Raw genomic sequence first — 26254 nt, 5'->3', positions numbered from 1 at the left:
AGAGGCGAGTAACGGCAACGTCGCACGGCTGTCTTGGCGATTGTATCAGGATATATATATGCGTGATGAGGAGAAGCGCGATCGGCGTCGCAAACTTTTCCTCAGCGTGACTTTTAAGGGTTCTCACGCGCAGAATCCCGCATCACGCGTAAAATACAGCGAATGTGTGTGTCCTCGACCGGCGTCACGCTTGGGTGGAAGAAAACAACGCGTATTTTGAGTCACGTGGTACATAAAACGAATTTTAGGAGGCCGAGGGGCGTGTTTCACGCTTACTACGCGTGAAAATATTTAGAGTGTATAGTCGACACGAAGGCTTATAACGCGAAATCTTGTACAAACTGAGAAACAAATCAAGTGAAGTGACAGTGAGGGCGCATCAAGCATGGAGCGGCATCCATGCGTTTTCCGTCTGTTTACTTCGCCCACCTTCAGTCGTTGTTGAACACCCTCCTTCGCAACTTAGCAGGTAAGGTGTCGCGCTGCTAAGCTGGAGGACGCGGGTTCGATTCCCGGCCACGGCGATGTCATTTCGGTGGGGATAAAACACAGGAACACCCGTGTACACTTATATTTAAGTGCGCGTCAAAGAACCCCGGGGGTCGAAATGAATCCGGATCCATCCACTACGACGTGCCCCGTAATCATTTCGTGGTTTTGGAACTTAAAGCCCCGAAAATTATTATTATAATAGTCGTTGTTGAAGACAGTGCTTTCTTCGTCAATCGCGCACCATCGAGCCCTGAAAAATGCCCTTGTTCACTCGAGAGATTCCGGTATCGAGTCCGGTCTCATAAACAACCAGTGGAGAACTTCGCTGTTGGTACAAGAAAATTTATTGACTTATTGGGATGCACGCGTAGGCTGACGCCATTTTTTTCCTTTGTCAATTAAAAACAACAGCAACAAAACCAAACGCCTACCCACTATAGCCGAGGCTGTTGCGCGTCCATCCGTTCGTGCGCGCCACTGTGCGTAGCATGCCTTTCGTTCCGCCTTTCGTGCCGCCCAGCTGAGCGGCCACCTTCTGGCGGCGGACACCTCCGCTCCAAGTACCTGACGAGGCCGACTGCTGCCCTGAGGTTTGCTCACTGTACAGGCTAGACTGCGCATTTTCGCTCGACGCCTCTTGTAGAGACTGCTGCGGCGCTTCTGCTGACTCGCTCGATTGAACGGCGATTCCTTCCTGCGAAGATTCGGAGCTGACCCCTTGCTCCTCTTGTTGACTCACTGGCGTGCTTGCAGCACCGACCTGACTGAACTCGTGATTCGCCTCGCGGTAAAAACTACCAGAGGAAACGGCGGTGTCGGGTCCACCGGATGCCTGCTGCTGGGTTTGCTGCTGCGATGCCGCTTCCGAGAGGGCTTCGGAGGCCACGCCTGACAGGCTCGACGCCGCTAGTTCGGCGAGCTTCGCACTTTTCTGTTCAGCCTGCACTCCTTCCTGAACCAAGCTCGAGGCACTGAAGGGCTGATAACTCTGAACCACTGCTTGTTCGCTCACTTGCCAAGCTCCGTCCCTCGTCACTCGTCGTTTTATCGGAACTTGATTGTCGGTGCTTATTCGTCTGCTCGAAGACCACGTTACGATGGGCGTGGAGAACTTCCGCATGCTAGTTTCGCTTACGACAGCCAACCCTTTGTCACCGAAGAGGTCTTTAAGCAACGCGCTTTTACTGGCTACCGGTACTGTAGGCAAATACTGCTCCAACGATTCCCTTGTCGCGTATTGCCCTTGCGACAAATCGTACGGTTGCGTCAAGTAAACAAAGAACAGTGGAAGTTGTGGATACATCATTCCGTAACTATACGCTAATGGTTCCGAAAGTCGACTTTGCATCGCGAGCGAGCGGAGATCGTCACTATTGTAAACGGAATCTGGAGCAGCTCCTGTGCTTGACACAATCTGCTTTTGCTGACTTTCGGAGTAATGCAAACTTGACGGGCGTTTCAGTGGAGCTTGCGACCTTTTCCTTTGGGCTGTTGAGTAGCGCTGGGTCTGAGTGACCTGGGTTTGCAGTGCTTCCGCTGATGACTGAGCGCTGGAGCTTTGGGAGTTAGTTCCTGTTAAGAGAAAATATTAAACAACCCTGATATTAATGATATTATCAGAACAGGCGGCAAAAAAAAAATGGGAAAGAGCACTTAGCAACAAAAACCCTTTCTGAGGAAAACTTCACTCCTGGACTAAGTGAAGCCATGAAAGTACAATGGAATGCTTTGCGACGAATGTGGTTTGAGGTGACAAAAACACAGTTACTTACTCCTGACTCTCAGTAACCTCCAGTGTCTCACGAGGAGTGTGAGGAAGCAGAAAATGATACACATAAAATTTTTCAAACAAATGAACAAAAACATCGCGGTTGAACGAAACAGCAGGCTAATGGACGTAACGTATCGGTGGAGTATGGTATATGCGACCAAAGACAAAAGCGACTGACACCTAGCGATCATAAGAAGACAGGAAATGTAGCCTCTGTAGCTGGTTAGCGTGTTAAATTTTCGGTAACGCTTTCATTTTTTTATAAACTTGTAAATAAACAATAAACAAAGTGGGTTCAATTTAAACTGAGGACCGCGCAGCGAGCAACGGAAAGGAAAATGATAGGTGTAACCTTAAGGGACAAGAGGAGAGCAGAGTGTGTCAGGGAACAAACGGTTGTTAAGGACATCTTAGTCAAAATCAAGAAGAAGAAATAGACATAGGCAGGGCATGTAGCACGTAGCTAAGATAACCGCTGGTCATTAAAGGTAACTGACTGGATTTCAAGAGAAGGCAAACGCGCGACGGGGAGACAGAAAGTTAGGTGGGCAGATGAGATTAAGAAGTTTGCAGGTATAACGTGGTAGCAGCAAGCACAGGACCGGGTTCATTGGCGGAACATGGGAGAGGCCTTTGCCCTGCAGTGGACGGAAACAGGCTGATGATGATGATGATGAAACAAACAATGTAGAAGCTTTGAAACTCGCGATTCTGATGCTCACCATCTGGGCAAACAGATGGAAAGTTCCTCGAAGACCTCGTCTCAGGGTCGAAAATCCACGTCGGCAGGTCTTCGTAAGTGCATCCGTTCTTATCAAGGATGTAACGAACGCATCGGTTATCTCTGCGGACAGTTAAGGCGTGCAGTTATTCAACGCGTTGCGCGAGCAGAAATAGTCATACTCTCGTGTAAAGCTACAAAATGCATCACATATCGCAGTAATCAAGCACTTGTGTTACGAATAGTTGTCAATAGTACTGTCACTCGTCACCTGACCTACTCAGGAGGTATCGCTCCCTTGACGAGTATCGTTGACAATCAGCTTAATAACGCAACCGCAAGCGTGATATGCTTTTTACATAGTCAACTAAATGTACATAAATGGTAATATTTCGAACTGGCCTGTTATCTCAGCCTAATTATTAACCTAATGCCTCAGCGAAAGATTGGTAAATATGATCTGGAATTCAGATTTTGTTTAAGCTACAGTTTTTATGCGAAGACAACGTATTTCAAAGCCCTGTAACGTAACTTCCTCCGAATCGAGCTTTTTTCAAGGCCTTTTTCGCAGTTTGGGTGGCATCGTATCATGGGCACTAAAAATTGGCTACAATGTCCAAGACAAAGAATATATACATACGGGTCGTATAAAAATTAGAAAGCGGCATGAGCGTGCCTTCTTTCGTCCCTTTAGATGAAATTGAACCAACACTAAGCGTGATTTTCAGTGCGTTTTACATTTGGCACGAGGTTGCGCTATTTCCTGTTTGCATGAAAACACATTTGAAAAGTTCATGTCTGAATTTACGCATAATCTGTGCTCGCAGGAGCATACGTACAGGCATTTTTCCGTTGCTCCAGTCGGTGCAAGTATACAGCGTCGTCTTAGTAGCCGTACGATGCGCTTTGCTGTGCACGTAGCCTCGGCGCAGCGACCTGCATATTAACCGTTAATTTTCTCCAATCTTCGACACGCTGCAAAAACTCAATTTATGCAGAAGTATGGGTGTTACACGCTCATTAAAGCTCTCCAGTGTTTTCCCCAAGCACTATGATGTGCTCCAGTCACTGTGCATAGCCTATTGTCACTCTCAGATAAGTTGCCTTATAGAATAAAGAGGTCTGACGTACATTTCCCGAATCACTGCTGTGACTATTTACGAGAACAGTAGCTACACAATATATAGTTCATGAATAACGTCTACTCTTTTTGTTAGCACTGCTACCCTTTTTGTTGGCAAACTAGTAAGCGCTGGCTTTCCTTTCTCTACATCTCTTTTCCCCATATTGCCTGGTAACACTAGACATGCAGCAAATGGTGGTTGTTAAGGATTCAGGTAGCAACTGAGTTCAAATGCACCCCCCTCCGTTTTTCTTTTTTTTTCAAAATGAAATCATTGCTACGAACCTGTCAGACATTGTATATTGGACATACTAAATGTAGGCTATACGGACAACCAAGTGATGTGCCTAGGTGATAACTAAACCTAGCGGCTCATCTTTGATCAACGTTCGGGGGCACAGCCAACAGTGGTAACGGCACAATTACTGTACGAGATGGGGGCGTACTGTTGCATCGGAATGGAATCATAAATCTGCGTTACGACAAAATGAAAGCTTATTTAGCAAAGTTTTCTGGTGTCAGCACAGGTTCATTAAACCTTTATTATATTGCAGTCGCTCTCTCTCAACCAGAAATAACAGATACAAAATTTATAACTGAGCACGCTGTAGTGTCTATTACCGTTTGGGCATCTTTCATCTTGATCTGTTTTCTGTAGCCCTGAAAGAGGAAAAAGAAGATAAGCGTACTATTTTCTCATTCTTATCGCTGGCCTGTTCGCGTTCAAATTTGTAAGCAAGAAGCAAGATCGCATATTATGGTCTGGGCCATTTAATATAAGATATGGCATTGCTCGGGTCGTCAAGAAAGAAAATGCGTATTCGCCCTCGCCCAGGCGCCCATGACTCTGAGTTATTTGGGTTAAAAACATGGAGGGAACTTTTTGCGTCCACAGATAGCCTTTGAGATTGGTTTCCCTTAATTGTTGGGGGTTGCGATTTAATTTAAGCGGATACTAAAAGCCCTACGCAAACGCAATTCTACAGGAGCCTGCTGTACTGGGCTCATTGGTTCATGTACAGCTGAACGAATATCTGTTGAGTGAAAGTACACGGACTTGATGGACTTTTTTATATTTAAAGCGATTGTTCCGCAGACCAAGTAGCTACACTTGCAAGAAATTTTGTCGCACACTTCTATCTTCTTATATGAAGGGGGAAACTCAAACCATTATGCCTGGTTCTTGAGGCTACCAACAGGGGCCCGTGTATAGCAACTTTTCGCGCTATCCCCAACAGCCACTTTTTAAGGCTGCACTCTCCTCTCTCGTTTTGTTATTGTGTATATAGAAACGCAGGCTTGTCGTGTATACGAATGTCTACATGAATCAAGCGCAAATGAGCAACACCCAAGAACTTGGTTCACGAACAATTGTCTGCTTACCTGCTTGAGCCATATTTTTTTTTGAACGTGAGTCTTTGTTGCCGCTGCTGCTGCTGCTGCTGCTTTTGCTGTTGCCTGAAAGGCTGGTTCTGCTGCTGATACTGCTGCTGCTGTCCATCTTGGCTACTTGGGTCGAGCACGGGTGGCCCGTAGACAACTTTCTGACCTAGAGGCGCAAAGCGCGCGCGACCAGTCAAAATGCAGCCATCCGAACAAATGGTCATCGTTTATTATGCAGAAACACCATCAAAGCTTTCGCAGCGCTTCTGCAGCCCTGCAATCGCTCTGATTTTGGCGGTTCCTAGCTGGCGGAGCTACAAGTAGAAGAAACGTTAAAAATAAGCAATGAAAAATAGGCAGCCAGATTTACTTTTCTGGAACATAAAGTTTTTAATAGAGCTTACTATAGCGATTAAAAATGAAGCTAGGTTTATGAAAATTTGCTCCTGAATGCCCACACCGATGACGTAGCATTGCGACATCGACTTGTCGACACTATGGGAGTTCGAAGGTGTTTGTTCTTTCTCGCAAAAGGGTACAGGAGTTGCTACGTTGTGATTGATCGACTGCCCTCTTTTTGTGTGTACCTTTAAATTATGTGGTGATGTTCATGCATATAAAACTTGGAGGACGCTTAAGCTTCGCATTCAAGAGTGGGAGGCGATAGCATAATCGAGCCCCGTTCGCTTCGTCTTCTCATTCGCTTGTCATGCTTCGCTTCTCGGTACGGCCTGAACCATGCCGCTATTAAAGGGAGTGCGCGTGACACTGGTGGTTGTGAAGTTTCCCACGGTGCCTACTGCAAGTATATAGTTGGGAAGTGCCCGCTACGCCATAATTCATCATTTTGCGAAGTAGCGCATTAACCACTACGCATACCTACGCAGCTGCGCACTTTGTTGATGATGTGGGTGGTGACGGATTAATTATAGCTGAGCGCTTTGTAATGGGTGGGCCTTTGAACCACGCTCTCGTTACGAAATTCACATGGCGTGACGTCTGGTGCGATTTCACGCTTCTGCCACGCAATACTACACCTGTTAACGAGCCTACTAGCCCCCACATGGCACCTGTATAGGGTTTTTTCCCCGAACCACCTTCAAGCACTGGCGTGGCTCTGTGGCAGAACGTATGATTGCCACGCAGAATGCCTGGGTTTGATTCGGGCTCGAACTCCTAATTTTTGCTCTTTGCATCCATTGGCATTTTTCGCTCAAGGACAGCGCCGACACCGACACCGGAGTTCCTGCGAAACGGGCCCTTTGGCGCTATCGCGTTAAAATATTGATCCCACACAACTCTTAGTACGCAGTATCCATATCTTCTCTCGGAATAGGCCATTGACGTAGCCTTACTCAACACGTCGGTGCTTATTATTGACTTGTGCAATATCAGTGCTTGCGCAGTTGTAAAATGCACCAGTTAAAAAAAAGCAATGCTATCGCTATAAAGAGAGAGAGAGAGAGAGAGAGAGAGAGAGAGAGAGAGAGGAGAAAAAGACCCGACCGAACTCATGCGCAGTTTAAAAAAATTCCGAAGTAACAGATGGCCAACAGCAGTCTTAAGGTATCATCGCCTTTAATTTTCTGTGGTACGGATATTTGATTTGGACTGAGCTATTATTTATTTACTTTAGTGCTACATATTACCTGGAATAAGAAAGTGTTTGAAAGGTGCAAATGAAATACAAAAGAGACTGCATGCCTAAATACAGCGCATGTGTGTCCCTACATCGCTCGCGCGCACGTCTCGATTCGCGCACGCACATACGTACGCACATGCACAAAGAAAAGAAATACGGAACGGTATTAAGCGATGGGCGAACGTGAGTCAGCGAATGCTGCTTTAAAAGAGTTCGTATAGGTGCCGTCGTCGCCCCCTTCTTACCAAGAGCAAATGACGTTGCTACGGCAGCCATTAACATCATATGCAGCTTCATGTTGTTGTCACGGTAGATCCGCTGCGGCAAGAAGCGAAAACAAACTCAGTATTTCAGTGGAATGGCTCCGTGCCGGAAATGCATCGCGGGACACAACACACGGATTGCTGTTGTCTGCGCCTCGTATAGGGTACTGACGGACAGAAATTCCTGGCCTATTCCTCACATTCTCATCCTGCTGGTCGAACAAAATGGGTGTAGTTTACAATTTTTCACAACTCTAGTAACTAGCGCTTATCTGTATGTGATAGTAGTTGTAATGTCTGACTGCAGGCCTCGAGGTCGTGGATTGATCCCCGGGCGCCGCGGCCGCATCCTATGGGCGCTGAAAGGCAGCAACGTTCGTATACTTGGATTTAAGTGCACGTTCTAAGTAACACAACATTAACAGGGGTTTTCTATGTGCGAACAGCGTTTGGGAAATGCGAAGGATATTCAAATGATTAGCTAATTGCAAGTTACACCTGGGAGACAGCGAATTCATTAGCTTTTCTTCAGTGGTATAGCCGTCAAAGTAATCCCATAAGGGCTCGTAAGTTATTTTACACGAATGTTCCCGGGATGCCCGAATCGTGCAACAAAGATTAGCGTGATATCACCTGGAAACGCTTCCCGAGTAGTGCAGCTCTTTGGCCACTGCCTCGTGGGCTAGCGCAGAGGGCTCTCGAACACGTTCTTGGTTGATACCAACTCGTCTAGAAGATATAACCTAGGCACTACCGTTCCTAAGCCATCCATTTCCAGAGAAGCTCGTTTCCGCACGCGTTTGATGGCCGTTTGCGTCACTTTCCACTCGCCTCTTTCTCAATGCTAGCCATCGGCTCGGTCGTGCCGGAGCCATCTTGTTTACAGGTCCAGATGGCGGCCGTGGAAGCGCTTTTAAGCTCTCTCGGAGCCCGCCATTGATATCGGTCTAAGAGAGAAGTCACGACATGGTTTTAGATCACGTTTTCAGTGAGGTATATGCCCATCGTGAAAACCGCCACGGCTGCAGTATATACTGAGCAGTATCGGATTTTAACTTGCGCGCGCGTTCCGCAGGCATTTGGATTTTTGGTGCGGATGCGTTGCTTTTCGTTGTACTTTAATGATACTACTCAGCGGAACGAGCTGCCGGTATTGATTTTGTATGCACCCTCACTCAAAGTGAGCCGCGGCCCGTCTTCTGTATCGAATATTTCTGTACACTCTCAGCGTAAGTCCGGCTCTGGCGTCTCTTCTCTGGTAGCGGCTAGTTTCGTCGAATTGCGAGAAAGTGACGGGCCCGTTCTGAATGAACCCAATTTCCGTTCTGGGCTTTGCCGTGTCAAGAGGCGCAGAGAATCATGACCCCCGCGTAATTAGGTACGTCCTGTTTCCACAATAACCTGCCGCCATTTCTGTTCTTCCTAAGCGCCGTTCGTAACAGGTGGTGAGCTGTTCGCACGCCCATTATGCATTTCGTCTGAGGCTCGCTGATATACTGGTGTCCTTCTCTCAATATCACCGCTGCTTTCGACGAAGACGAGAAAAAAATGTAAGTAGTAGGGGAGGGGGAACGCGCATTTCAGTTGCGGTATTTTTCGGTCCTTCAAAGTGTTCCGCGAAGCGTGTTCTTTAGCTTTTACATGCTCTGACATGCACTGACAGCATCGTACTGGAAGTTAAGAAGCGCTGTTACTGCGTTTATCGAAATATCTGCTGTTGTTTTCTTTTATGATCGCGTCATTAGGATTAGTAACCTGGGAGTACGATGAAGCCAGTAAAAGGGGCGGCATCATGGGTCGAATTTTTGGGGAAGTTTTATTGTTTTATTATTGTAGTGCTTGTGCGTGACAGTGCATACTATAATTATTTCCGATTCCTCAAAGGCTCCCGAATGTATGTTAAATGATAGCTAGGACAGTACGATCGCGGGTGAGCCGCTCAACCATTTGTTTGAGACGAGCAATGAAGCATAGAAGTAGCGAGAAGGTCATTCCGTCGCCTTGACATTTTAACGATTCTTGAAGACAGACGAGCACGCACACGCACGCTGTCTGGTCTGAGGATCGACGGCCACGTCATGGTCGGTGCGGTTGGGCAGTTGTAAGCCGGTAGAATGTTGGAAGATCGGCGAGATACTCTGAAGAGTTTGTTATATATAAGGGCGCGGGCAGTTTTACTACTCCATATTCTCCCGGCCCCTTTCGGCGGGCTTCCTTTCAAGCTTGGTAAGAACGTTTGTGCAGCACACAAAGACCAACAGAAAAGCAGATAGGGTGCTTTTCAGGGCGATCTACGATTTTCTTATCGACACTTTTGCTCTAATTATAATACTTTGGTCGCTAATAACAAATCCTGTAATTAAGTGAAACACAGAAATATAACATAACCTGACTTCTTTCAAACATTACCTTGATATTGCCGAGCTACGTAGCACACGCGTATCTATTTTTAAGCTTTGGCACATTCAACACCTCGTATAGAGGAGGCATGCCCAAAATACCGAGTTCGGTCATTCGAGTTGAATTTATCATTTGTATGACGTTTACAACATTGCAGGTGGTCGAATGGGCTAGTTGGTGATTATCTTTGTGTCTCTGTCTTTTTCTACGTCTTTGGAGGGCTGCCGCGGTGGCCCAGTGGTTGCGCTGCTCTTTTGCTGACTCGGAAGACGCGGGTTCGATCACGGCCGGTGCGGTCGCATTTTGATGGAGGCGAAATGCTAGAGCCCCGTCTACTGTGCGATTTCAGTGCATGTTAAAGAACTCCAGGTGGTCGAAATTTGTCCGGAGACCTCCACTACGGCGTCTCATAATCTAATTCGCTTTGGGACGTTAAATCCCATAAACCAACTTACCAACCAACCGTCGTCATTGTGAATGTCTGCGCTGTAAGCCCAAGAAGTTTACAAAAGAAGGAGGACCTTTTGCTGATGCAGTGGGAAGTTGTAGGTGCCTTGGCTGCTATCGACGTGACCAATCACGGCTGATAATCGGTGTCGCGTCTTTGTCACTGCTTTGAAGTGGAATGGAAAAAAAGGCGGGCACCAGCACCTGAGACTAACGGGCTTTTCTAAATGGTAGAATTACCTCGGGCTGGTGCTCGACAACTCGCTAGGGTTTTCACATCCCGAAAGGGACCACAATAGAGAGGGCGAGGTCTCCGGGCGCTTCCTTGTCAGCTTACCATCCCTGCCCTTCTTTGACCATAGGGCAGTCCAGACTGAAGTCTAGTTTCGCAGTTTCTTTCGAGCTGTACAAAAGGTAACGCAAAGCTCTGTGGCAAATTAGTGCTTTTTTTTTATTTCGTTAACGGAAAAGTTGGGCGCGCTTGGACGTAAAGGTGGCAGCCCCTACGCCCCCATCTCCCACCCCTACATATCCCCACCTCCCACCTCTATAGTGAGCGAAAAATTACGTTATGTTGAACATTAGAATCCAGCACTAAGGATATTTACCATGGCGTGACTAGCGAAGGCCCGAGTTCAACGAACGTTTTCGTACGTAAGAGAGCATTGTAACTGGCGAGGCCTCGATTGTCGTGGCCTGTCGTGACAGACCATTTGCGACTGCACACACAGTTTCATTGGATAAGCCCGCACGCGCTGTACCATTCCTGCCTACCACTTTCTGAGGATTAGCCAAGGTGATGGCGTGTACTCGGACATTACTACCACTATACCCTAAGAACTATAACATTGCGATGCACGCAATGTCGTCCTCATCACGATACAGTATTGCCAGTAGTGACCTGCAAAATACGTGCACGGAAACGGAAGGCAACATTCTCAAAGTATGTGGGGCGGAACATATCGCACAAATTACCCAGATGAATACAGTGTGCATCTTCGAAGTGCCCATTGCAGCATCAACATTAGTTGAAGACGCAGTGGCCGTGGTGAGCGAAGTCGTGCTTTGCCGTCGTCCCGCGTTCCTATGTGTAGTCTAATGTGTTGAAATTATACAGCCATTCAATTTCATTGGCTCGTGTGCGTGCGCGTGCGTGTGTGTGTGCGTGCGTATGTGTGTATGTTGTGTGCGTGCGTGCGTGCGTGCGTGCGTGAGTGAGTGAGTGAGTGAGTGAGTGAGTGAGTGAGTGAGTGAGTGAGTGAGTGAGTGAGTGAGTGAGTGAGTGAGTGAGTGAGTGAGTGAGTGAGTGAGTGAGTGAGTGAGTGAGATGTCAACGGCTGTCAGAAGGCTGACTACATCTTCAATGAAAAGGTAATCACAATGTCGTGGTCTTCCCCACACAAAGCTTCTTACTGCTGAGAAGCCAGTTTCGAGGGATGCTTGCTGCTCAATTATCATTCAGAAACAGCGCATTAAATAAATAAATAAATAAATAAATAAATAAATAAATAAATAAATAAATAAATAAATAAATAAATAAATAAATGAGCACCCGCGCGTGTGTGTGCGAGAGAGAAAGACAGATAGAGAGAGAGAGGATTAGACGCAGCCTCTGGTGATAGCATTTGCTGCAGTCAGCTTCTCTGCAGCAACTGGTGCTTGGGGGGAGAAGCGCGCGTTAGTGATTATACTTGCAGATGCAGTGAGCCTACTGAACATCATTGCGCATGTGTGTAACAGCATTGCGCATGCATTAGACTTTCGTAATATCTCGAAGATTCGACGAAAATAATTACTTCTCAAAGGGTGGTCTCACGGGATAGTTGGTATGACATTATGTGCAGCAGGCTAGCGCATACGGATCACACAAGGGCAACAGATAAACGTCACGTCCTTGCTCTTCTATCACCTTTGGTGTTCGTATTGCGCTAATAATGGTCGGCTGGAACCTGGGTCGATTACATTATGAGACCGGCTTCAATCTGATTGCACTGCCAATGCGTGTATCATGCCGATATTCACGTCACGAAACATCTTTTAAACTATCCATGCTTCCTCATTGGCTGGCGCTTTGGCGCCCGGAGTTCATAATAGCTGTTGACCTAATGATATAGTTAATATGGCTAATGATATGGTTAATCAGATGAGGCGTGAATCTGAGATGACCATCAGGGAACGGCATATAGTTTTGCGAGTACGTCGTGAGCGCCTATAGACCTGCAAACATGAAAATGCGCTTACTTTAGGAGTTGTCTTGTGAACACAGACATATGAGCTGATTCATTTATGCGGAACACTTAATTTTAAAGGAAGACCTCATACCTAGGCTTCCGCTGTCTTTTTTTCTTCTAATAAGCTACGTTACTAGTGGGCATTAGCAGCAAGAAAGAATTAGCGATAATAGTGCTAATTGGTGCAATGGGCCTTTTCCGGGGAGGTAGCCTGCGCATGCGCGACGGCGTGCGCGAGGCACGCGCCATGACTTTTCGTGGTCCAAAACGCGACGACAGATGCGGACCAGGCGACATCTGTTCTTACAAGCTTGCGTTTCCCCCAAAGAAAGGCGCGAATGCAGGCCTCCGAGATTGTCTACCGGCGCGTGGCGGACAACTTCGAAGGCCAAGGGCCACCAGTTTCGATATTCGCTCTTTCCCTGTGCTTCTTCGTCCTTCTTTCGGATGTTTTAGGCATTCTAGTTTTGTTCCCTCATTACGATGAACCAACTAGCCCAGCAACAAGTACTTCTAAGTTTTGATATCGGCGAGCTCCACTGGAGGTGCTTTTCGGACCCCGAAAAGGCCCGTTGCTGTCTTTTAAACAACTGATTTTAGGGCACATATTGCAATTGCTAAATTTAAGCCGAGGAGTAGTGGAGTCATGTCTGCTTAGCAGAAATCTAGGTGTAGCAGTGCACCACAAGGAGTTCTGCTATGGATGAAGACCTCGTACGCTTGACATGCGCTCTTGATTTTCTTACGCGGGAATTATCGACAACAGGTTCAGGATCCGTTACGTTGGTTCGTGTAACTCCTGTTAGAGTTGATGGATGACGCCTTATGCAAGAGGCAGTTTTTTTTTTTCTGACAGCCGGGAAAGTGATGTTACGTGGAAGGGCCACATGCGTGGAAGCAGGGACACCAGCGGATATCAGACGATGTTGTTAGACAGGCTCGTGTCGTTCAAGTGTATACATGTCGAATGTAACGATCACTGTGGGCAGTAAAAGGGCTAAGTAGGTGCAATGCGCCGCGAAGCTGTGTGCGGCAGACGCTGTTAACGTTTCGAACATGGACAAGGAGGTTAACGTCGTGGCAAATGAGGGACAGTGGCTGCGCTGAAAAAAAAGGAAAAAAACAACACGGAAATATGCGACAAATGTCATTCGGAGTACTCAATTAGTGGGCTACATGGCATTTGTTCCCCGCAAAAAGGACAAGAGACAAGAAACGATGTTTATTGTTTGCTGCGTGACATGAGGAGGAGGTTAACCGAGTCAATGGAGGTGTCAGGGAGTGAGCAGATGCGTGCAGTAAGCGAGCTGGCGCAGCTGGAGATAATCACTTTATGTCAGAACCTGCGGCACTTGACGTTGTACCGAGCGTATGATTCCGCCGTCGTGTCGTTTGCAACCCGCATCGAGGTAATGTCACGTGAGCAGCTGGTTTCTTTGAGAGCGTTTTCGATGCATTCTTTCATGAGGTCCAGTTCCCTAGAAATGGAAGCATTGTTTCGGTTACCGAGCATTTCACTGCATACTAGGGGTGTGCGAATGTTCGAAAATTTCGAATATTCGTCGAATATTGCTTTCGAAATATTCGTATTCGATTCGGAAATCGTGTATTCGAAGAGTTTCGAATAATCGGTAACTTCGAATATTCCAAAAATTCGAATATGCGATTCGATTATCACGCATAAAATAACTCTTCTTCCACATTTCTTCTGCGTTCGTATAGCTAAAAACGTTGCCGAGAGGAGCGATAAACATCGTAAGTACACACAGGCACGATATCTGCCTGCGACGAGCGCCCCAATACGTATGATTTATTGATGGTGCATCTCCGACGTGCAGCGCTGTTGGCGATCATGTAACCGTACATTTTCAATATTATGCGGCCGTAACGTACCGCACTACCACTCGTTCACTATGCGGGACCACTTCTGAAGAAAGACCGTGACCCATGTGACTGGTGGCGGACTGTAGGCACCTGGCAAAGCTTTGCCCACGTACCTCCCTATACCAGCCACTTCTGTACTTCTGTTCCAAGCGAGCGTGCCTTTTCAGTGGCATGGGGGGGGGGGGGGTGTCTGTTAGAAGGGAGCGCCTGCTGCCTAATCATGTGGAGCAACTCATATTTCTTCATGATAACATCTAGTCACAACTTTCATTGTGCCGTGATATTTGCTTGTGTTGTGATGTGCATTTTGCTAGCCTGGACATTGTGTTCTGGAGATAGCAGTGTATGTTACGTTGCCAGTCAGGCAGTTAATGTTTTTTATTTCAAATAGCTACATGTTAAATAAAATATTGTTACTGTGGAGGCATTTTTCATTTGATATTCGATATTCGATTCGATATTCGAAGGTGGATATTCGTATTCGATTCGTATTCGAAAAATTTGATATTCGCACACCCCTACTGCATACACATTCGATGATGCAACTTTAGCTGTACTGTATGTATTATTTCCATTCTACCATACACCGTATAGTATAGAAAGGTCAAGTTGAGGAGCTCTTGTGACTAGTTGCGCAGATCGTTCAGAGCTACGTGAACTGGCCCGGTGCCCTCAGTGATTATAATATTAAAAAGGTAATCAAAGAGTACATTTCTTATACCACCTGCATCAATTTCGCTGAGTGCGTACAACGCGAAAATGACTGTAAACTGAACGAAAAATTACGCATTTACCTCCAATTGTTAAAGCACAACAGAGAGCCACAGATTACTTATTTGCATGCACTTAACTTTAGTAACCTGCTCATAGGTCTAATATAAACTTTAGGAGAGACACACAAAAGCTCGAAAAGGGAGTGCTGTTGGGCTAGTGGGTGTTGCATATTAAGAAGTGAACAATAACCTTTACGACACGGGCAGAGTAAGAAAGACACCGCGAGCGCTGACTGCCAACGTTTTTTTTTGTTTTGTTTTCTATTGCACTAAGGTCATATATAGGAACAAGAACAGGCTGCCCCGCATGCGCGAGACCTCACAATCAAATCATAACAAGGATAATGAAGGTGGCTTTTTTTAGGGGCGAAGCTCCTTATAGCGGCACCCGTTCGTCCCCGTCGTAGTAGTGTGTAACCAGTCTTAAAAACGGAGGGGGCGTGCACACATGAAGGCTCCCTAAAGACAATGCGCTGCGACAGTACGTGATATGTATCGCCCTCTCCTCTCCTACGCCCCCCCCCCCCCCCCCCCCATCCTGCCTCGCGACGCAGGCAGCGTCGCGAGGCAGCGTCGCGGTAGCGTCTTGATTGAAAAAACCGACCGCTCGCGCTGCACAACCGTTCACTGACCACCCCGTATATATAGGCACTGGATTTTGACCACCAAGGTAGCGCGTGTGTGCAATTTCTCCTGTGCGTGAATAAACAATGAAAATTCACAGCGTACATGTAAAATTAAAGTGAGCTGCAAGTCGTCATAACTCTCATCGAACCTTTAGTATAAACGCGCCCGATCTCACGTCGGTGATGATGTACTGGGCAGAATTCACGGAAGATTCACGGTTTATCGATGAACCACCGCAGCTTCGCCCACTCATCATCATTCACTCCATGGATATGCTGTGATTTTTTTTCTTAAACCATGATTAAAAACTTGTTTAATCTCAAGAAAGGTCTGACAATTTATTAGGAGGCTCTTCTTAGGCCTTCCTTGAGATTAGATAAGTTTTTAATCGTGATTAAAAAAAGCCGCCTTCACCATCCTTGTTAAGATTTGACTGTGAGGTCTCGCGCACGCGGGGCAGCGTGTACTTGTTTCTATACATCGCCCTAGTGCAATGAAGGAAACGTTAGCAGTCAGCGCTTGCGGTGTCTTTCTTACTCTGCCCGTGTCTTACTTGCTGTTATTCACTTCATAACATAAACGCCCTTGGTTCTTCTCCCTAACGCTTCTACATCGCTGCGCCTCTATTTACCAGCTGTTTGATATCATGCTTTACTTGATTGAATGAACATATCTGAAGCTTTTTGAAATATATATTTTATAAGTAAGCTCAGAAACACCACGAAAACTTACTAGGCTGTCTGGAAAACATGAATATACGTGACTTTTAATGTTATGGATGTGCGATACGAAAATTGGGCGCCTTTCTGTATGGTCACCGGTAATTTAAGGAACAAGAAAGCGCTACCACAACTGAAGATATCTACTTTTGTTGGGATATTCAGAGGTTGGCCTATGGATGATACTTTTCATTCGGCTTGGCACACATATATGAACTTATATGTTGAATGCCAGCAGTTTAAACTGCGCAGCTGCAACGTTCGAAGAACAGCAACACTGCAAAGTATGGCGATCCAAGTCGAGTCCCCGAAGATGAAAGGAAATGGACCTGCGCGAATTTTTGTGCTAGGCCAGGCAAGAACGTGACGAGTTGCATTGCAGACTAGCAAGACTCGCTCACGCATAGCAGACTTGCCAAGAGCGCTGCCGTCAGATGAGGGAGAGCTCTGTAGAGGCCTGCATGTTGTACGGCTCTCCGGGGTGATGGAAATGGGTAGCAAAGAGGTTGGGGTATCAAAAAAAAAAAAAATATCAGGAGAAAGTTCGGCCGCAACCAGAAGGACAAGACCATGATGCTATTTTTTTCCTATTAAGATGGATGCTGTAGCCCTCCCACTGTTCGCAATGTCATCATACTAGGAAAGTCATGTCATCGTGCTTCTGTTCATACGAGGGAGGATCTGTGCAATTCGAACGTGCTTACTGACCGTTACGGCGTGTGATTCTGAGGGTGGGTGGCGGCAGAATGCGGGACGAAAGGTAAAATTTGTTGCATATATCCATTTACCCGCGTTATGAGCGGCGAGTTTCTATCTAATATGGCAGATCGGGGTCCACAGTTCATCGTATATGAGGAACTATTACGAGCGACGTCGACTAGTTGAACTCACTCGCAAATGTCCGTCTCGCTGTGCACATCCCGTGCGCGAATAGTGCGGTAGGCGCTCTGCTGGCAGGTAAGCACTTTCTCTCTCAAGTCCTCGGGGAGGCACGCTGTTTCCTCAACTTGACGAGCTTGCATCATGTCTGCAAGAAAACAAAGTGAGAAAGTCCAAATCTTGTGCTTCACATCCTGCCAAGCTACACATTTCAAGGACACGTGTGCTATTGCACAGGATTTACCAATGCGTGCGAAACTCCGCCGCATGAGCAGAAGCGTTCAAGCGGGTACAAAAGGTCAGAGTCGAGTTAGCGTTCAATTGGTGGATAGGGCACCGGCGGGGCGGAGCAATTCTAGACTATAAGAGTGGGCAAGAGGGTAGCTAGTAATGGTGTAGGCCTCACACGTACTGTATGCGCAAGATGAGACCGACCGCAAACCGTCGGCGTTGTTAAAGCACACCAAGCGTCTCAGCGTGCTGGCTTGCACGAGGGAAATCTATGAGGAAATGACTAGAACTGCGGAAAAGACTTCGTATGAATGTTATGCTTGTACGTGGGACACTATTAAAGATGTTCTACTGCGGCTGACGAGGCGTGCATTTGTGGCGTAGTGGTTAGAGCATCGGGCTTTGCTACTAGAGGCTGAATTGAAATCCAGCCATCGGAGCATATTTATTTACGCTTGTTTATATTTACTTAAAACACCGCTTTACCGCCTCTAAAGGCGACGTGCAATGGGCAACGACTGCTTGGAAAGAGTCGTTACAAAATTCCTCTGCCGCACCGATCACCCACGTCTTTCTTCGGTTGTCGCGATTTTCACAAGTTGCAGATGTTTTTGCTAGCCTGTCTAGATGTCTCGCCAAATACTGTTCCTAACTGATCATCAGATTGTGACGTCCCGATGACCAGACCCCGGGCGTCGTAGAGTGCTTGCACCCATTGTCTTAATCGACGCCTCGAAGAAAAGGAGACCCCTTCCCCTTCCCACCGGAGGCTACGAAGACTGCATTCCGCAGCAGGGTTCTTGAAAGCTTCTGTCAATGGTCCTCGCGGGGCCCACCGCGGAAACACCAGGATCGGGTGGCAGCGTCCTTGGGCAGCGGTCACTGCGGCGGCGAGGCGTCGTGCGCGCCCTTCAGTTTTATGGCATGGGCAAAGCGGAGCGCCTATTGTTCATTTCATTCATGCCGGGCCGGGCCAGCCATCCCGTCAGCGGGGCCGCTGCCTCCGCTGCTTCCGGAGCTCATTATCGTGTCTTCCGTGAATGACCGCCTGCAGCACTCGGGGAGAAGAAGCGGCAACTACGGAGAACTGTACCGAAGACGCCTGTTACAAGCGTTGAAGCCCGACCTTGACATCTCGTCGTCAGGCACCGGGGAAACGGGGGTGATGGGGACGGCCAGAGGCTTTTCTGCACGGCGCTCAAAACACTGCGCGTTGAACATAAAGAGACGGCGCGCTTTGTCTGAGCGTTGAATTTCCTGGCCGCCCCCGCATCGACGGAAAGTTTGCCAGTTGCCCTCCTCAAGTTTTGAGCTCGTGTATTTTGCATGCTCTGCTTTGCCTCAAGAGAGGGTTTTGCGTGGCTGTGGGCTATGAGAGCGTTCGTCGGGCCGATACAAGCTGGCCGACAAGGAAATATGTTGCGTAAATAGTGACAATTGGTTGGACGTCACGGAGAGGCGGAATCGGGGCCTATGAAAAGCGACAGCAGGACCGAGGCACAGGAGGGAATGAGATCGAGATGGGAGAAGATGAGATAAGGACCGAGGCAGAGAGGGAATGAGATCGAGATGGGAGACGATGAGATGAGGACCGAGGCAGAGGATGGAATGAGACAGAGAGGAGACGATGAGATGATGACTGAAATGGGGACGCCTGAGGGGAAGGGGATGATGGAGATGATGAGGAGGAAAGAGCAGACTGGGAGAGTAGCGGCATAACTGAGTCTTATTTTGGTTCCTTTTGAGGGATCCACTGGGCGAGTCCGGTCGTTCGATGCCCCGAGAAATGGGAGAAGATCTTTAGGTGCTTGGAGCACGAAGAAGTCCGCCGTGACGACCGAAGAGAGCCCCTGGACGAAGTGGACAGCGACACTGGAACAACTCACGAGCCCCGACCCGAACAACGAGCCCCTAGGCCTGCGTCGACATGAATTCACTCGCGAGATGAGCTACATCGCTTTCTATTTTCACGAACTTTGCGAAGTGGGAAGCAGCGTATTGGGACATTGCGCGGTTTAACTATTATCTTCACCCTCTCGTGCTGATCGCGTTATTCTTTTGCCATAGATATTTTCTTTATGTATTCTGTATTGCACGTCGCGAGAGTTGTATTCCTTTGTTATAATTTTGTATAGCTTGTGTTGTGTGCGGAGAGCATGTGTGTATGCCAGTTATGGTTACTATTAAATAATTTGTTAGTAAATATGGAAAACTCTCTGCCTCTCTTCCTTCCCGGCCCCAGCACGAATCCTTTCGAGTAGAAAGTTGTTGAGATGAGTAGCCAAGAGGGGGTGAGCGAGTGTAGTGGTGCTATATAGTGGTGACTTTAGCGAGGGATAGTGGCCTCCCCTCTTTGGCGGTTGGTAGCAGGGGTATGTCTCAAGATTATAGCACAAAAATGTCTTGTGCCACTAGTCAAACCAGCTATCAACACTGCGACCTTTAATTGTCGACGTCAGTATTGTAACCAGCCTTTTCTTTTTTAAAAGCTGGTTCGTGAAACCTAACCAGGATAGCGGACGTGATATGAACGAAAGCAACCAACCAAGGACAAGCCGTTTCGACGATCATAAGCATTCGTGCCAGTCGAAAGCTTCCGTTTCTTCTGCACAAATTGCTGTTCAGGGTCGGATACTGTTACATTGATGGGAAGTTGCAAGGATTTGTTCGCTCAGACGAAACACGAAACTCAACTCAACAGTGAAGCAATCTCACGTGCCGTGAAATCGAAGCAGGCTGCTGGCCGAGGAAAACGATCTCCTCCGTTCCTGTCTCGAGCTACACGAGCGGAGTAATCGAACGGCTTCTCCTGGCATGAAACAACGACGCCCGCTGTTGATCCGCGCACTGACTATTGGCGATGCTCAATCGGATTGTTGAACGTGGTCGTGAGGCGTTTATATGGTGAGATTTGAACGACTTACGTTTCATGGCTATCGTCTTGCAAGATGTCTGGTACTCTCCCACCACAGCTCTTGAGAAGTGAAGTAGTCTTGAGATGAGGTTTTTGTTTCCAGAGCAAGCGTCGTTCTTTATCAGAGGTGTTACACAGTGCTTGTAGTCTGTCAGCGAGCTGTTCTTGAAAGGAAGGGCACAGAAGACGAGCGCAGATAGGTTATTCGATGTTGGATATGTAAACTTATAATAATTGCGATGAATCATGCGTTTCTATCACACAAGAAGTGTAGCGTTACTTTTTGACGTTATTAATTGGTTATCCTGCGACATGTGAATGCATCGAGAAAACGGGGCTTTCACGATACCTGCAGAGTTTTTCTTTGTCCTCATCAAGCTCGAAGTTTAGGTTGACAATCGACCTGTCGAAAGTTGTGCCGCAAGCAAGATGGCGGTTCAAAAGAGTTTTGCTGTCGCACATGACGTAGTCGTAGTTTTCTGGAAATCGAGATGGTATCAGTGTAATATACGTTGCACATCACGGGCATGTCTTCGTCGTTTTCACATTAATATGTTAGAAACTCCATTTTAAATATAGCACATAAAGAAGGTGTTTAGTGTCTATCGAGGTGCTTCTTTGCATTTACCAACTGTTCTCGATTGGACTCGCAACATGAAAAATCCCCGGAGCGTTTATTTGCTTACCATGTTCAAAAACAGAAATCACAGTCTTGTAGAGTAAACACAAGCTGAACCTAAAACATTCTATGCGATTGTGTTCTCTTTCGAACACGACCTTGGACTCTGGAAGACACATTCATGAACCCTTTTTTAATAATCATATTCCCACTAGCTCGCGCTTCAGCTCCCGCCGCTCACAATATCGATTGCGGCGATAACGAAATAATTGCAGCAGAGAAAGGCAATCACACACGGCACTTTGTTAATACTAGCATTGTAATAATTACCGAGGTGTTTCGCGCCATTTATTTTAATCTTAACAGCAGTTAGAACTAGCGCTTATGACATGTAGGTTTTGTTTGAATAAATTGTGATTTCGCGAAATTACTCTCATGTGGGAGTGTGGTGCGTCATGAGTTTCGTAAGCTTCTAATTTTGGTCGTGAAAAGTACGCTTTTCCGTGCGGCCTCTCACATCCTGTGAGGCCCTTCGAGTTCCTTCTAAGTACTTTCCCTGGATATCGTTAGATGAGATACGCTCGAGCAAGATAGCACTGCAGTACAGCCAGGATAGTGAACCGCGTGTGCTAGCCACGGTAAGTAAAATAACTTTAGTTTTTCTCATCGCGTTATTGTTCGCGCTACGCACCAGTCGGCAACGGAGGATCGTTCAGACACAACCCAGAAAAGCTTACGCATTTGTAAACTGCAGTCCCAGTTGTAGGTCTCCACTTGGCGCTTGCGGCGTTCCACTTCCCGACCAAAAACGTAGCGGTCTCTGCGACACTTTGTTGACGTTAGCGCCATGTCGATGCACGTTATATACTTGCGAAGTTTTCTGGAAAGAAAAAAAAAGATGTCCCACTTGTAGGCAACTGCTTGTCGATATCTCAGCATCCGCAGCCTAATTAGGCGCAGAGACTACAAGTCTTCACTACTGTGCTGAAGTAATAGTGCGTGTCGGATGGGAACCTCATCTGACGGCGAGTCACTTATTTGCGCGTGAAGCGTGTCTGAAACGCTTTTGAAGCAACTTTAGGCGACGTTATCTCAGTTTGTTCGCAGTAGCGTTTGGACAGGTGGGCAGGCATGCACGACGGATTATATACTGTTTCCGTTTAAGTTGACCTTTAGATAACGTAGCTGACTGGGGTTGGTGCTGTTTTGCCTAATAGCTCAAATAGAGTAGAACACACGCATAGCGATTTCTTTTATATAGGCATTTGTGTTATACTACATATGCTGTTGACCGGCTCTGTTCTCTGTGAAATTATGAAATCAAGTAGGCAAAATTTACCTAAACATTTGTTCACTGTGGCAAGCACACGCCTTCTAGTGCATAATTTGTTTTTTATAGCGAAGCTTTTTGATGCCTATCTTTTCCTAGGGTCTGACACATCTTCTCGATCGATGTCTTGCTGAATGCAGTGGGTTGATTCCAAACATTTGTATACTAGAACTTGCATGGGCCGATCTTAAGAGAGTGCGTCATCTGCGGTGGCATGGGTAACGTGCAGCGCCCGTTGAGGGTCTTTGTATTACCAGGCAGGTAATAGACTGAAGTACTGTAAAACGCGGTGCAGAATATGAATAGCCACATGCGGGATACCACGAAGCCAAATGGACTTGCAATGAAAAAGTACGTGAAATTTCTTACGCGTACTTAGACATGAAATAAAATTACATGTGTCGTGTTTTTTACAACTATGTTTATTTTAAAAAAAGCCACCCAGGAGGCATATTGTCACGTGGTTGTGATAGTGAAGAAGGTGGCAATCAGACTGGTAAAGATGAAACTCTTTGTTGGGCGAACATGTGCTCGAAAAATCAAGTAATAATCATATCTGGGATTTAACGTCCCAAAACTACGGTATGATCATGAGGGACGCCGTAGTGGGGGGCTCCGGAAATTTCGACCACCTGGGGTTCGTCAACGTGCACCTAAATCTAAGTACACGGGCCTCAAACATTTTCGCCTCCATCGAAAATGCAGCCGCCGCGGCAGGGATTCGATCCCGCGACCTTCAAGTCTGCAGTCGAGCGCCATAACCACTGGACCACTATGGCGGGGCCCGCACAATCAAGCAACACTAGCTGAACAAGTGAGTAACTGTCACAATTCAACGATAGCGGCGAGCACGTCGTCGATCGTCGCCGGAACACGTCGTCTTTTGCACGAGTGAGCGAACAGTCCAGTGTAATCGCTGGTGCTCAAGTAAGCTCGGGAATAAACTCGACTGCTCGCGTAGTGCGCGCAATCGTATCAGAACAGTCCAGAAGGATCACAAGTCTTCCAGACAGCGCAGCACGGCCTTCACCGAGCGCTGGTGACAGTTTTTGTGGGTGGAGCCCGATCACATAAAAATCAAGAAATAAGCGCGCGGGCCGATTCAGGCACAGAAGGGAATCAGGCGCTGAGCATGTGCGTAAAGATTGATGGAATGTCACGCTTTTAACGCAACATTGTTAAAAATAAAATAAAGTTGAAAGTCACAAAATGCGTTTAAGCTCGGAACAACAATATTAGCTACATCCTCGCACTAACCGTTACCGACAGCGCCGGTTTCCATCGATGGAATGTAAAGTGAAGACACGTATTTAATTTGGTTGAAGTTAAAGAACACCACGTGATTGAAATTAATCTAGAAAAATTATCCCCACTAAGGCCTCCCTCATTATTCCTGCGTTGTTTTCGAGAGTTAAAGGTATTAATGTACAACTCACCGGCATGATTCCGATTGGTCCCTTTTCATCCTGAGTCGTGCCACGTCATCGAGTGAACCTTCGCATTCGAGCCGCAGCCGAAGAAGCCGGTTCTCTAGGCAGCCTGTTGCAGGCGCTGCGTAAAATGAAGAATCCAGCCATATGACTAACACACATATATACTGACACACACGCTCACATGCGCATACAAAAAGAGAAACTGAGATAAACAACACTGATAAATCGGAGGATCAAGTTAAGGAGTGCCGGTTTCATCAGGACAGCGAAATTTTTGTTTTTTGTTTTTTGTTTTTTTTTCTCAGCGCCAGCCCTTCCGGTTGACATTTTTGAGAACCCAGGGGCGGGCGTCCGGAGAGTGATAACGGCAACACAGCAATCCGATGCCTCGCTCTCGATAACTCCGGAAGAGTCCCTACGGCGCAACTTCGTGCCTAGCCACTGTTGTTCGCAGCCGTGGTCGAAACTTTGCGGTGATCGCAGTGGTAGCGTGAGCTTAAGTGCCTAGTTTGGAGTCAAGTAAAGTCGGTTTGTGCGTGATAGTTCTATGCCGCTTTCAGAGACAGCCTCTTGAGCCAGCGAGAAAAGATGCGATTGCGAATGCTTGGCGAAAGGTCATCCTAATTCTCGCCTGCGCGATGTTACTTGCGATCATCAAAGACAGAGAAAAAAAAAACAACAACAACCTAGGAGGAAACGTCATGTGCCAATATCGAATACTAGTCATAAAGAAATAAAACACGAAGAATAATGGAAAAAGCATACAAGCCTGGGATGACAAGTGGTCGTTTCTAGTTACCCCGCGCGGCTTTTGCTCTTTTAGCGGTCTGATGCACCATGCTTGAAAGTTGTATTGCGTGGCTAAACGTGTGGGCGCTACGAATGAAGTGTTGTTGTCTGAACGACAACATTTTGTCCAGGTATCGGGGATAATAGCTACAAGGCGCCATAATAGCTGACAGGAAATAAAGTGGCGCGGATTCGACCAAGGAGTGAGAGCACTGACATCAAACGGCACTCAAACCTACCGCGGCCGAGCAGCGTGTGCCGTGCTGTTTTCAGATCTAAACGCACAGTGGTAGCATTTGCCATGATTCTCTATGTAAAATGCTAGAGAAGCATAGCACAGACAAGATCATGTAAGCTATAACTAGGAACCCTACGAGCCAACCAGAGAAAGACAGACCTTAATCTCGCTATCTTGGGGTTAGCTTGCACGACGCACCACCTAAACTAAAAAAAAAAGAAAACATGAAGATGGCAAAAACGGCAAAACAAAACAAAACAAAAAAAGCTTCGATTTGATGCCAACCTCACCGGAATGCCTGGAAACACTACTGCATACCCCACCCCCTTTACTCAATAATATTTCGGAGCATTGTCCACCGTGTCCACATTGTCCACAAATCCATAGAGTGGCGTTCGTTGATCCGGTCTGCTGCTAACTGACCATTGCATGCTCCGTTCGCTATTTTCTTGCGGTTGAACTCGACAACCATAGACCCACAGCGATAAGAGTGGAGTATGTCAGGGAGTATTTGGCCCGCTGTTCCACACAAGGACATGATGTGGCATTGCTAATCAGTTGGCTGCTAAACGAATACCGCAGCTGCAAAACCCGAGAGTGAACTCGCAATGACTTCACGCAAGAAGGTAAACATGCCGATGCGAATAGGCCTTTCCCTTCTTTTTTTTATCCCGCTCGTATTTCATTACGCCCTTATAGTGCATCATCTAGGGGCGCGTCAGTTGAATAGACTGTTTGCTTTACAGTGTCATTAGAGACAATTTTTCCGGCGTAGGTGGTGGAACACGCATACATCAGCATAGTCAATGCTCCGATAATGTGTACACTTCTGCAAAGCTGAAGCCCTTGTGCCTTGAGGGCCCCCGACATTGACATAAACGCTTATCTTTGAGGCGGTACAGTAGCATTCATAACGATGTACGGGAATACTCACACGAGAAGGGTCGTCTTCGGATCTGATCAAGTTGCGCGTTGATTGAGCACACCATAAGCAGCAAGCACGCGGGCACCCCAACGCGCATCTTTACGTTTAGCGCTAACTGAAATGGTGCGAAATCTTATCTCACCAGCGGATGCACTTTAATACAAGCACAGGCTTTGCTAAACTTGTACGGAATCCTGCTATATCTAGCGTGGTGAAAGTTCCCTGAAAATCCTAAGGCCGCAAGGCTTTCCTGACGATGTTTATGACGATGATGATGATGATCATGATGAGATGATTGCCTTTATGAATGGCTCACACCCACTCTGGGGGATTGGCCAAGAAACGAATAATTTATAGGTAAAAGTGGTCTCATATGACTTGTATGACTAATGAATTATAGAATAGTTAGAATAAATTAAT

General features: G+C 46.9%; 2 protein-coding genes across 2 annotated transcripts; both read right to left on the bottom strand.

Moving 5' to 3' along the window:
• Positions 1-919: 919 nt before the first annotated feature.
• On the bottom strand, positions 920-5714 carry LOC119382114 (basic-leucine zipper transcription factor A). Its single transcript, XM_037649847.1, has 2 exons — positions 5491-5714; positions 920-1568 (listed from the first exon to the last, which is right to left on the bottom strand). The coding sequence occupies exons 1-2, from the start codon at positions 5712-5714 to the stop codon at positions 920-922; spliced, it is 873 nt and encodes a 290-aa protein (XP_037505775.1).
• A 7965-nt stretch (positions 5715-13679) lies between these two features.
• LOC119375648 (uncharacterized) lies at positions 13680-25948 on the bottom strand. The gene is made up of 7 exons (XM_037645878.2): positions 25844-25948; positions 23886-24000; positions 21857-21999; positions 20850-20979; positions 20511-20659; positions 17368-17503; positions 13680-13951 (listed from the first exon to the last, which is right to left on the bottom strand). The coding sequence occupies exons 1-7, from the start codon at positions 25929-25931 to the stop codon at positions 13810-13812; spliced, it is 903 nt and encodes a 300-aa protein (XP_037501806.1). The 5' UTR covers positions 25932-25948; the 3' UTR covers positions 13680-13809.
• Between the last annotated feature and the right edge of the window lie 306 nt (positions 25949-26254).

Source organism: Rhipicephalus sanguineus, chromosome 1 (assembly GCF_013339695.2).
Source record: "Rhipicephalus sanguineus isolate Rsan-2018 chromosome 1, BIME_Rsan_1.4, whole genome shotgun sequence".
NCBI classification, from domain to species: domain Eukaryota; kingdom Metazoa; phylum Arthropoda; class Arachnida; order Ixodida; family Ixodidae; genus Rhipicephalus; species Rhipicephalus sanguineus.
The sequence above is the reverse complement of the archived record's forward strand: the minus strand, read 5'-3'. Positions and strand labels throughout refer to the sequence as shown.